The sequence below is a fragment of the Prionailurus bengalensis genome, chromosome D4 (genome assembly GCF_016509475.1).
Source record: "Prionailurus bengalensis isolate Pbe53 chromosome D4, Fcat_Pben_1.1_paternal_pri, whole genome shotgun sequence".
NCBI classification, from domain to species: Eukaryota; Metazoa; Chordata; class Mammalia; order Carnivora; family Felidae; genus Prionailurus; species Prionailurus bengalensis.
This window is the reverse complement of record NC_057359.1, coordinates 56,412,934-56,426,015: the sequence shown is the minus strand read 5'-3', so window position 1 is coordinate 56,426,015 and position 13,082 is coordinate 56,412,934. Positions and strand designations below refer to the sequence as shown.

At 47.0% G+C, this 13,082-nt stretch overlaps 1 protein-coding gene across 1 annotated transcript in view; it reads right to left on the bottom strand.

Moving 5' to 3' along the window:
* Positions 1-13,082, bottom strand: part of DNAI1 (dynein axonemal intermediate chain 1) — a 59,906-nt gene that overhangs the window by 21,582 nt on the left and 25,242 nt on the right. The window contains exons 5-12 of the mRNA XM_043566767.1: positions 11,488-11,614; positions 11,092-11,219; positions 10,728-10,847; positions 9,688-9,747; positions 8,345-8,479; positions 5,355-5,439; positions 1,925-2,042; positions 1,593-1,636 (exon numbers count right to left, since the gene is read on the bottom strand). Of these exons, the coding sequence (XP_043422702.1) occupies positions 1,593-1,636; positions 1,925-2,042; positions 5,355-5,439; positions 8,345-8,479; positions 9,688-9,747; positions 10,728-10,847; positions 11,092-11,219; positions 11,488-11,614 (817 nt within the window). The remainder of the gene's footprint in view (positions 1-1,592; positions 1,637-1,924; positions 2,043-5,354; positions 5,440-8,344; positions 8,480-9,687; positions 9,748-10,727; positions 10,848-11,091; positions 11,220-11,487; positions 11,615-13,082) is intronic.

Sequence of the window (13,082 nt, the reverse complement as noted above, 5' to 3'; positions counted from 1 at the left end):
AGGAGACCATTGGGTCTGTCAGGCTTGGAGTCATCTATTCCTGAAGGGTGGGTTACTCTTCTTCACTGTTCCTGGCTAAAGCTGCCCCTGTGGGTAGCCTCTGCATGACCCCAGCCAGCCTGCCACCCTGCTTCTGGCCCTGGGTGAGAGGAGGATGGGGGTAGAACTGATGCAGTTTCTCCTCCCACCTGCTAGGGAGCCTCCCTCACCCCTGCCTCCGTCCTGGGCAGAGAGCCTGGGCTGAGAGGAGCCTCACAGGGGGTCCACACCCACTCCTTGGAGGGCCTGTCCAGCCCCCAGGTCCTGTTCCAAGCCCAGTAGCTGCAGCAGAGCAGGAGGAATGTGCTAGTTCCCTGCCAGAGGGGGAGGGTGCTTCCAGCTTGGCAGCAGCCCACCCTCAGGAGTGGGGACACAAAGCGGGCATTTAGGGCATCCTCAAAGGCAGCCCAGACCACGAGACTGGGAGCAGCTCCAAGGTCTCCTCCCTGAGAGGAATGATAAACACCAACTCCTCCTTGCCCCCCTCCCACCTCCCGCACCCTGGTCAAAGAATGGGCTGGGTGGACAGGCGGTCTGAGGGTTAGAGCGCAGGAGCTTGCATGTCTGCCAGCCAGGAGAAGCTTGGAGAATGGAAGGTTTTTTCTGTTCACAGAAGCTGATCCTCCCAGCCAGGGAACATGCTGTTAGCTTGGGAGCTGCGCTAACATGAAGTGTGGGGCCCTCTCCCGTTAAGAAAAGGGAATGTCCAGGCCAGCTTGGAGGTAGTGGCTTCTGCAGGGACCATGGAACATGAAGGCTAAGCAAACTACCACAGTTACCACAGTGCTGCCTCCTGCTGCAGGGGTGAGGGGGGCACTGGCAGGAGTGAGAACACCCTGGACAATAGTGGTCTTCCAGGGCCCAGGGGCCAAGTGATGAACATCAAGCCCTTGCCCCCACCCCTGCCTGTTCCCGGGGCCGGATCAGGAAACTTCCCTCCCTCGGCCTCACCATCCAATCTCTCCCCAGGTCTGGTCCAGCCTACCTTCTCAAGCTTACCAAACCTACTTCTCCATCCCCGGTCCAAAGTCGTGGTCCAGATACTGCCATCTCTTCTTGGGGTGCCTTACCAGCCTCCTAACTGGTTTCCCAGCCCCCACCCAGTCTCATGTCTGCAATTCCCCCTGCGCTGGTTCTGTCCCTGTGCTTCTCAAATTCCTTCAGTGATTTCCCCTCAGGAGAATGTCCAAGCTTCTTAGAATGACTTCCCAAACCCTTTGGGGGCCAACCCTGGCTTCTTCAACAGCTTCATTTCCTCCCATATCTCTTGTGCTTCTGGACCTTTGCATATGCTGGTCCCTCTGTCAGAAGTGCCTCCCCTCTTTCTTCACCACAATAACACATTCAAGGCTCACTTTGGTATATTCCTTCACCCAGCACCAATTGCTGGTATGACTGTCAGTCTTCCCCATTAGACTGTGAGCCCCTTGAGGGAAGTGACTATATCTTAGTCATCTTACTTCTTTCACATCTGGCAAAGAGCTCTGCATTGAATAGGTACTTAAATGTTTGCTGATTGAGTGAGCAAAGGAACAAATAGCCAGATTACTTACAGGAGCCATGTCCCACTGCAAACAGATCATTGTACTTTGGGTTCCTGCAAAAGAAATAGAAACCCAATTTCATTGGCCCAGGAAATGAACATGGCTTTCCTGTGGACATGAGCGTTCCCATGAATACTGGTGCCTAACTATGCTGCAGATATCTACTGTTGAGTGTTGAGACCTGGGATAATCCCACAATCCCTTAAGAATCCCAGTCTCATTTTTTTTCTATAATGCTACGTGTCATCCTCAAAGTAGTTAAGTACAGAAGTGCCGTGCCCGGGACTTGGCACCCAGGAGGCGCGCAGGGGCTCCGGGTTTGCTGCAATGTCTACACTCACCAGCAGAGGGCGGTGACGGCCAGGCGCTTGGCTTTGTCATTTTGGAATTTCCAGAGCGGCAGCAGAGTACCCTCTTGGTCTCGGTATTCGTCGGCAGCATCCTCATAGTACTTAAAATCTTAAACAAACATAGGTTGAATCAGCCCTAGGACTGCCATTTTATGGCAAGCCCAGGTCCGCCACTTTCTGTCTGTATCTCCTTGGCCCAAACAATCAGACTCTTTGTGTTTCAAAGTGAGAACATAATAGTACCTATCTCAAAGGACTGTTGTGAGGCTTACATGTTAATATATGTAAAGTACTTAGAAAAATACCTGGCACCTAGTAAGCTCTCTATACGTGTTATTGTTACTGTCATCCCTGTTGTTGGAGGCAAATTACAATAAAGTAGCCCCGTCCCCATAGATAAAATCCCAGGTTTGTCCGTCCTTGTATCTGCGGCTAAACCCCACTATGGTGAAGCTTCTTGGATCCCTGATGGGTTCTCTGAACTTAAGTTCATCTCCAGCCCTAAATTGTCTCTGCTTCCCGTTTCCTCCAACTTAGGCAAAAGCTCCATCTGTCCTTCCACTTGTCTAAGCCAGAAATGTGAGTAATCCTTGACTGATCTCTCCATCATCTCTCATATTTTCCTTCTGACTACTTTTAATCCATTCACTTCTCTCCAAACCCATAGCCACTGCCCAGGCCCCAAGAGCCATTGCCTGGATTATTACACCATCCTCCTAACTGGTCTGCCCACCTCCAGTAACTCCTCCTCCAGTCCATGCTCCACAGAGCTACCTGAATGCAAATAAATAAATCACCTCACCACACTACCTCCTTCAACCCACTGAAAATCCCCCAATGGCTCCCCTTGCACATGGCTCCGTGGTCAAACCAAGGCTCCAGACCATGACTTCCATGTCATTTCCAGCCAGGTGTTCACATAACCTCTGTATCAGTGTCTGAAATGTCCTGCTCCTTCATCTTCCTGGCAAACTCCTATTCATTGAAGATCCAGATTAAACTCTTTCTCCTCTATGAGGCCTTCACTTTCTTGTTGAGCAGAATTCATTTCTTCCTCCATTCCAGCCCTGTCTCTACTGAAATGTGTGTCATGCTGTGTTGCTTCTATTTATCCTTTTGGGTGTCTCTCCTACCAGACAGCTCCTGGGGAGCAGGAAGCATGTTATATTCATCTCTCGACTTGCAGTGCCTAGCACAGGGCCAGCCATAGAGCAGACACCCAATGACTGTTCAAAGAGTGCAATGAAATAAATCAACAGAAGTGAAAAGTTTCTGCCTTTTTTCCAATCAAGGGTAACCCATTAGAAAACTAATCCTCTCATCCAACACGGTCAAGGACATGCCCAGGCACTGCCCCCAGCCTTGAGGTTGTGGGACTACATTCAAACCTCAAAAATGTCTCAGAATAAAAAAAGACTTGAGTGATCAGAGGCATGAGCCTTGATCATATCAGAGATCTCTGAACTTAGGCTATCTTTGAAAATACTTCATTTCAGAAGGAGATTAATTGGTAATACTTCTCTGTTTTCACTTCTTCATGATTACACTTTCCCAAAGGGAAAAGAGTATGCAATTAAAAAAAATCAAAGTTCAATGCATTTTTATGTGATTGTGTTCTTACAAATGAAAAAGGTTCACCAAGGCCAATTTCTCCATGGATATTAATCGTGTTTGCAGCCCTTTGGTGGGCTGGTTGCAGAGGCTGGGTTTCAGGAAGCCAAGCTGCGTGAGTGACAAATTCATTCACAGCTGCTGTGTACTTTGACAGCTTTGAAAAGCACTCAAGGTCGTTTTCCAGCCTGAATGATAACAAGGGGGCTTGTTTAGGCTTCTGGTCTTGGCAGCCCTGGTTTCTATGTCCCATGGGTGAGCAATGAGCATCAAGTCACCAAGAAGAGCCCTAGGCTGTCAGCAAAGGAGACCAGCCAGCAACAAGGAGCTGCCAACTTTGGGGAGGCAGCTGCTCCAAATAAATGCACAACCTCTTAGGGAAATACAAGCCACTTGGGAATGTGCTGTTCATGCCATGGGAAGGATTCTGTTTCCCTGGCTCTGTCAAAGACACCAGAATTTCCCAGGCCCCCAGGATTTAAGCATTTCTGAATCAATCTCTTTCTTCACTTCATCACTAATTAATCACCAGCATAGACTTATTGAATGTTTTTTGTTTTTTTTTTTGAAAAGTCTCTTCCAGCCCAGTGGCTCTGTAGCTTTGTGATGAAGTGCTTTAGGTATGGATCTAAGGGGCTGTGTTCAAGTCCTGATTGTACCACTCATTTGTCATACTAGCTACTATTTTGAACAAGTAGCGATAGCCCAAATCTATCACCTATAAAATGGAGATAATAATGGAATTCACCTGACAGTGTGTCTGTCAGGATGATATAAAATAATACAAGTAAATTGCACAGCACAATGCCCAGTACATAGGCCATTCCCAGTGAATGCTGGTGCTGGTTTTTCACTCTTATAGCTGTTTCCTTTTCTCCATTTCCTGGAAAAGGTGTGGTGAGGCCCACTCCACCCCACACCTGAACCTCATTTTTGTCTCTGTCCCTGTATTCTGTCCAATTGCATCCTTCTCCAGATATACTCTCACTGGGTTGTGTTCCTGCCTGGACAGAATCTTTGAACTGTCTGCAGAAAAATCTCAGATTCCCTGAGATATTCCAGGCCCTTCATTAACTGCCTCCAATCACCTCTGTAGCCTGAGCTTTCACTACTTTCCAAGAAACCCCTGTTTGAATCATTGAGCCTGCTGCACTCTATCCCCAGAGACCAGTCCCATTCATTTTTACCACCGAGTCACTGCTTTTGCTGTCCCTTGCCCAGAACATCTGCCCTTCTGCTAGTCTACTCACACTCTGCTTATCCCTTGGCACCTAGCTTAGCCCTCCCTACAGCCTTCCTTGACTGTTGCCACTCATCCCTCATTTCTCTTCTTTCATTCTTGAGGATCCCCAGAGAAGTTTCAGTCTGCATTTTAGCATTTATATTATCTCCAAGATGGACACAGTAGAGAAAGAACACAGAATTAGGAAACTCAAGACCTAGATTTGGGTCCTCTCTGCCATTCAGCAGCCAGGTAGACTTGCCCTTACCTGCCTCTTGTGTAAAGTAGGGGTAATACTCTCTGCTCTGCCTACCTCCCAGACTGTTGCAAAGATGACATTGGATCACTAATATGTAAGTTTTGCTGCACTATTGTCAGATCTCATCACTATACCCATTTTTCTTATTCCATTGTTTGTAGTTGACCTGTGTGTGTCTTGTCTCCCTAGTGACATCCAGAGGAGGAAGGGATTAGTTTTTCTCCTCTTGCACCCCTATAGTACCTAGCATGGGACACTCAAATACTTGCCTTGTATGAGGAATTTTTAATACAGGCAGTAATAGTAGTTGCCAGCACTTCAAATCTTACCTTGAGCAACATCATCATAAGTGTTCTGGTTGACCATCCGCTCCACGATTTTAGCAGCCTGAGTCACTTTGGTGATGTCATCACTCTGTGGAGATACAGAGGCCACAGGCCCTCTTAGCTAGCACCTGGAAAGGTTATGTCTTGAGCCACAGCCCAGACTTGCAATTTTCTCTCTGACACCACCCACCCCTGATAGCTCTGTAAAGATATCTCTTCATGCCTCCAAAGCCAGATCACCTCACCACCCCCTTTGGGGAATGCCCAGCTCTTAAATGGCACAAGGAGTTTGCACTGCCATACTTGGCCCCTGGGTACAGCCTGTCTTGTACTCTTTCATTCTGAACTTGTTCTGGAGAAGGCATATCTCAGAGCACAACACAAGACATTGAAGAGTATTGAAGGGGAGAGCAGAAAATGGGAGGTAGGAGGCTTCTTTAGTGGAGACAGAGAGGTTTTATCATCTCAGGCAATGACAAAGACTCTCATTAAAGCCTCAGAGAGCTTCTGGTCCAACAGATATGCTTGTATACAGGGAGTAAAAGGCAGAAATGACTCCTAATCTAAGGCCTTGCCCACTGCAGGAAGAAACAAGCTGAGTGGGAAACCCTTGAGGAGCTTCAGAGCACCAGGCCCATGGCTGTTGAAAATGAGATTTACTAGCAGTGCCAGCATCAGGCAGTGGTTAAGAGAATGGATTCTGGAGCCACACAGACCTTCATTCCCTTCCTATCCCATGCATTAGGAAGGAGCCAGTTGGCAACTTTAGGTAAGTTACTTAAATTCTCTGAGTCTTAGAGTACACATGATACAGCGGGGATGGATAATGCCACCTGCATCTGGGGTCATTGTACTATACTAGCAACTATACATAATCTTGGGTTCTCACAACAATCTTACAAAGTAAGATCATTAGGATGTCTTTACAGATGAGGAAACAGGTTAGAAAAACCTAGCTAATAAGTAGCAAAGCCAGGATACAAACTCAACTCTGTGGATTCCAGGTCCCATGCCCTCGGGCCCACACAGAAAGCCAGTCCCTCACCAGTCTGACCACCTTTGCATGGTCCTGGCAGTCTCCAGGTTCCAGATGTATGGTGGACCACTGCCTCCCTTGTTCTGGATACTATACTACTTGAGAAGACACAGCTTTTTATTGGTTCTGACTAAATTTGTGGCCTCTCAGACCTTTCTGCCATTCCCATCCTAATCTTTCAGATCATACAAGCCTGCATTCATTTCTGTATATTCATCCAAATGATTAATGAGACAGAAATCTGAGATCTATCATTGCAGACTTTCCTACAGGGTATCATAGAGTTATTCTGCTTTCCCCCTCCCACTCACTTGAGTTTTATACCAACCTCGTCAGATGCAGATCTCTGAGAAAGGGGTGTCACTCTGTGCATGCACTGGGCCTGAGCAAAAGATCACTCTGTTCTACAGAAAGCCAGGGCCAGTACTTGAGATTCCCAGTTAAAACTCAATTCCCTTGCTTACAGGTTGCATACTAAGGTATTCACTGATGTCGGGGGGTATCTTATATCCCACAATGTTATGCCTTCACTGTAGCTTCTTGGTCCAGAGAACTAAGCTCTGCCTGCATCACAGCCTTCAATGTCAACCGAAGCTGGAAGAAAGTGCAGTCCTACTTCCCTGGACATATTAGACACCAAGTCTGATATACATGTTAGATCCCAAGGGCTTAGACACAAGGACAATTTTCACTTTCAGCCACAGGGATATTTCTTTTCTTCTCTGGGTCCTGGTGGCTAAAGTTAAAGTTTCTGCAATAATAGTCCTAGCACACAGCCTATAGCCAAACCCTTGATGGATCTTCAAGTGAAACTTGACCCAGGCTAACACCCTCTCTGAAGCTCCTAACCTCTAGGGAATAGTACAGGGGAAGTCAAGGGTCTGGACAAGGCAACCCATGGGACAGGGACTTCATCTTTCACTTCAGAGTTCCAGTACTCAGCATGATCATGATCACAAGTGCTTGGTCTGTAATTGAATGAAATGGAATTGGGGCAGTTTATATTAAGCCAAATCAGGGAACTCTTAAAACTCCCATAAAATGTGACTTTTATCAGGGACATGTAATTGAGTGGAAGTGGGCATACCTCAGACAAAGGAAGCAAAACTTACTTAAACTCATCTGGCTTCCATAGCAAAATCGCTTCCCGGAGAGCTGTCTGGGAGCTCTCCAGGGTGCTGAATCCAGACCTCATCTTTCCCATCCTATTACAGGTCAAACACATCCATACTGGGACTCTGGGTCCTGATTCAGCTTTCTTTGTGTTGAAAGGACAAATGTGGCCCTTCAGCATCTCTCTGTGGTGATCTTCTTTGTGGGGACCTATCACTATAACTTCCATAATGATCCCCAAACCTATGCTGGCTATACTCACAATGAGCCCCACAAAATAGACCTCTATAATGACTCCTATTATGTTTCTTCATGGTAAATCCAGCCCAGAGTGGCCACACCCATCAGCCTGAACCTGCTGGTGTCTGTGATCAGCCCTGACTTAGCATCTGGCCCATAAGACTCACCTAAAAGATTGAGCACAAAGAACCCAAGGACTGAAGGTCAAAGAGCAAATCACTCTCCAAAGCCCCATGACCCCTTGCTCAGGGAGGTGGTGCCTTATTATCACATCCCACCCCATCCTGAGAAGACTCCTGAGCTCTTTCAGGGTGTGCATTGGGCTTTCAATAACATTCGTGTCTTCTGTTGCCGCCTAGCCCCCAAACCCCGAATCCTTGCTGGCCTCCAGACCTATATAAGATTGGGAAGAGGTGTGGAATGCCAGAGGCAGCTGTGGCTCTCTTCAAACCTTCCTACAAGGAAAGAACTATTCATATTTCAACATTAGCTCCCCACCTAAGGTCTGTAAAGTCCTTCCAGATAGCCAGGCTTCTCTCTACCAAGAGACCAAGATCCCACTCAGTCATTCTCTGTGACAGATCCATGGGAAACCCCACCAAACCTGGGACTCCATAGATGTCATCTTCCTCATGGCCATCTTCCCCATTTTTTTAGCCACTGGTGTCTTTGTCTTCTCTTTCTCTTTGGTCTTTTCCTGCTTCTCAAGCTCCTCTACATAGGCGTCGTAGATCTCCCACTAGGCAAGGGCAAGATGAGAAGGTTCATTGCAGGGCAAAATCTTCACCCAGCCAGCTTCTATTCAGCTTTTAGAGCTTGAGAAATAGATTATGTCAGGCCCTGTCACATGCCTTTATAGCATCCTCTACTTGGCCCACTGTATGTATTCAATGTCTCTCTTCTGTGCTGTCAGCTCTAGGACAGGAATGAAGGAATTCTCAGGGCAGTTCTGGGATGGGCTTTCCACCCTGCAGCTCAGGGGCTCAGTTATCAGCTGGAGATCAGTATTGCTGCAAACTACAAATCCTACTAGGCAAAACAAATGGGCAAATATCAAGGTGGACCACATTTTTCTTGGTGATTTCTAAGACTCTGAACTAGGAAATTTAAAAAATGTTTCCCCCATGGAGATGTGATAAACTTTCTAGTTCATGTTTGGCTAACTACAGCACTGACCACACCTTCTGAGCATAAAAAGATAAACAAAAAGTAAGGGAACTCCTGCTAACTGCATCTGACAACAAGAGAAGCTCAAGGATCATAACAAAGGAAGCAGCAAGGATATGGGGGGAAAAACCTAGATCACTGTGTGCTCTCCAGAGTTGGGCAGTCACTGCCACCTGGAGGCCAGATAGACACACCTTATATTAACAATTCACCATGGGCCAGTACTCCACACCACAACATAATTCAATGTTTGTTATCTCATTCAGAGCCTTCCAACAGCCCTGCAAGGCTGCTTGTTGTCCTCGCTTGACAGAGAAATAGAAATTGAAGCATCAAGGGTGACACGGTTTGCCTAGGGTCTTATAGTATGAGCAGCAAAGTTGGAGCCTGAGCTCAGGTCTCCTGGCACCATATCCTACTCAAATCAGCATGGCTATCAAGTAGAATTTGAGGGGAAAGAGGGTCTGCAGGAACAATTAAGACTGCTGGAAGGACAGATTAGAGTGCTAACACTTCAGAGTCAGCATGGGGTGACTATAGAGAGTTGGAAGCCATGCCTATTTCTCTCTTTGACAGTCTTGCCCCTGAGAGGCATGTGGCTGATCCACAGCTCACTAGGTGGGGACCTACTGTCTAATATGCCTGATGTTCAGAGCCTGGACAAGGAGCATAGAGATGGATGGATGAGGAGGGCAGGCTGCTAGAGGAATCTTTGACAAGGATGCATGAGGTGGAGAGGTGGGGTGTGGTGATGACTTTTAGACTGACCCAGGGTCTCACCTGATTAGCTGTAGCTGAAAAGTTTGTCCTGGGAGGAGGTTCCATCTGGCATTCTCGGTCCTAGTGAACAATGACAACAAGAAACCAACGGAGAGCCCTCAACTCCTTCTCACTTAACCCAACAGTATATCCATCCATGGGTGAAGCATTTCAGTTGGAGCAGGGGGAGGGATGGGACACAGAACTGGGAAGTAAAGAGGGGCTGAACAAAGGATGAAATGATGCAGTGAAAGCCTACATTGTCCTTCTAAGCTTCCTTCAGAAGACTAAGCTAGAAATAGGGGGCAATGAAGCCTGATTATGCCAGTTCAATTAAGTGGGGGTTAGGCAGGGCTCTGGCCATCCTTTAGATGCAAGACACAGAGGTCATCCCCTGGCAAGCTACTGGACTAATATCCCTCACCCTGAGAAGACTTCTCCCTAATACTGGGGCCTGTGGCTCCACCATGGGAATGCACTCCCTCCTCATTGTGTATCACCCAGATTACTGAATAGGGAGTACACAGTGTGATTAGAATCTGCCATAAACCCACCATGTAGACTTCTGCCCTCCATTCACAGATTCATTTCTGTAAAACACTGTCTTACATATGTGAGTCTCTCCCCTGAAATCCTGAGAGATTCTTTCAGCCTGTACTCAGGGTCCTCCATACTTATGAGCCAGGGAGCTTTTCCAGCCTTTTCTTGTTAGTCTATCACAGAGACCATCAACTTCAGTCAAACTGGCTCTTAGTCCTGCCTCCCTGGCACATCTGGCCTCTCTTCTCTCCCCCAGATCTTGACCTCCTCTTCGAGGCCCTTACATGTTTCAGTCTCAGTTGAAGGGCTCCATATTCCTTGTTACCCACTCTGAACTCCCATGAGGATGGCTTATAAGGACTGAACACATGCTTCAAGCTCTCCTCAGAGAATTTAACTGTGGTGCATGCCTGTCACCCTTCCAGGCCAAGAGCTGTTGAGGCTGGAGTCAGGCCTGTTCCTTTCCTGCCATGCACAGTACAGAGCTATGAGGTAAAGGGGCTGGGGTGGGGCTGCTCTACCCGGAGAGGGTTGTTTAAGGTCTGTGAGGCCCTCTCACTGAAGTTGAACTGGTTGGTGAGCTTTCGCTCCTTGGGCTGCTTAGGAGTCATCAATTCTTCTTCAGTCACTTTTTCAGCTGCCTGGAAAAAAAGACCCATAGGACCAGGGCTCAGCTGTGGCAAGAAGATGGTGGGGAGTCAGGAGTGGGGAGAAGTCATGTCTTAGGATAGGATAGAAGAGGGAGAGGGTGATGATGCCAGAGGCATTGGCACCTGCAGCCTCTAACATCTCACCTTCAGCCCCACCCCATAACAAGTTACCCCTGAAACTTCCATCCACAGCTAGAGCTGGAAGGGGAGAGATGGGAACAATATTATACTGTACCTCAGCTGCAGGCATATCTATTTGACTCCCAGCTTCAGTTTCAGCTTCAGCTTCAGATTCCTTAGGCTCTTCTTCTTCTTCAAGGATTTCAGTTTCTGAAATCACCACCTTGGTGGACTCCTGAGAACCTTGGTAGGATATTGCAGATGAACCCAAAGTCCAGGCCTCCTTCCCCATCCCCTGGTAGGGCAAGGCTTTCTTGGTTCCTGCTTTTGAGACCTCGCCTACCCCAGGGTTCTCATGGGTTAACTCCCAGACCTATCCAGGACAGCCAGCTGTTGGACTTTATGTAAGTAGAGGCTCTGAAAAGTTATGGCTTAGTGATCTGCTCCCTAGGGTGACCACAGAAAGGGGACGAGGCTCTGGGCTGTAGCATCAGGCTGACCTGAGACCTACCTGCTGCTAACTCATCACGGTAGTGCTGCCGTCGTCCTTCATCCGAGTCTTTAGGGATCAGGTTCCCAACCTGGCTGAAGTGAACTGCCAGTTGGTTCACAACGCCAATAAACTTATATGTGCCTTCCTAAGAGGAGAGAAGACTGGGTAAGACCAAAAGTCCTGAAAAGGGCTGCTGGAGTCAGAATGTAGTCTGCCTTCATTCTATAAGGCTTAACGTGGCCCATCTGTTAACGATATATATAGATCTCATCAAATCCTCAGTTAACCTGAAGTTTTCATTGCATTGCAGCTTAAAGAGGAGGCAAATGAAATAAAATTTTTAAAAATTCTCATAAAAGACATATTTTTAAATATCTTTTCTTTCCAACTTTGAATAGCCCTGGATTTGTCTATCACTGGCTCTTACATCCATGCCAAGCAATCCTGGTATACCTGTTTCATCACAGATTTGAGGCAGGTCACGCATAGTCCTCAAACATACCTGGCCTGGCCTACTCTGAACAGTATTTAGTGAATGTGAGGGCTGGATAGATCCTCAGAGGTACCAAATCTCCAATTCCCCTGTTTCCATACAAAAGGCCACAGATAGCTAGAAAATGTTTGAGTTTGGCACGTGTCCAGTTTATAAAATGTCCAGAAAATGAAAATCAGGGCTAGTCTTAAAGTCTAGGTAACCTTGTTCATTTCTTCTTCAACAACTAATTTTTATTTGTTTCTTTTTTTTTTTTTAAAGAAAGTGATGCTCTTCAAAGCATTCCCCCTCTCGTTCTTTTTTTTTTTTTTTAATTTTTTTTTCAACGTTTATTTATTTTTTGGGGGACAGAGAGAGACAGAGCATGAACGGGGGAGGGGCAGAGAGAGAGGGAGACACAGAATCAGAAACAGGCTCCAGGCTCTGAGCCATCAGCCCAGAGCCTGACGCGGGGCTCGAACTCACAGACTGCGAGATCGTGACCTGGCTGAAGTCAGACGCTTAACCGACTGCGCCACCCAGGCGCCCCAACAACTAATTTTTAAACAAATACAACATGCCAAGTATTTTGTTTTAATTTTTTTAATGTTTATTTATGTTTGAGAGAGACAGAGCATGAGCAGGGGAGGGGCAGACAGAGAAGGAGACACAGAATCCAAGGCAAGCTCTAGGCTCCAAGCTGTCAGCACAGAGCCCGATGTGGGGCTCAAACCCACGAACTGTGAGATCATGACCTGAGCCTAAGTCAGATGCTTAACCAACTGAGACCCAGGCACACCAACATGCCAAGTATTTTCTAGGTTCCAGAGACATAAAGCTTAACAAAAGCAGATATGATCCCTGCTTTCACAGGGCCTATTAGTCTGGTTCTTCTAGACAGCCTCCATATTGACAAGCATCTTAGTTGTACTGTTGACTTTGAGACCAAGGTTTCCTTCCTTCTTTCAAAATATATCTTCCCAGCCCTTTTAAAGTCACATAGAATATTGTTGTATTTGTATGACACACTAAGGTAAACTCACTGGACAGGAAACCAGCCCATGGGCTCCAGCTGTATCAAACCCACCTGCCTCTGGAGGGCTGAAAGAATCACTATTTCTGCACATAGGTTGGGACACTC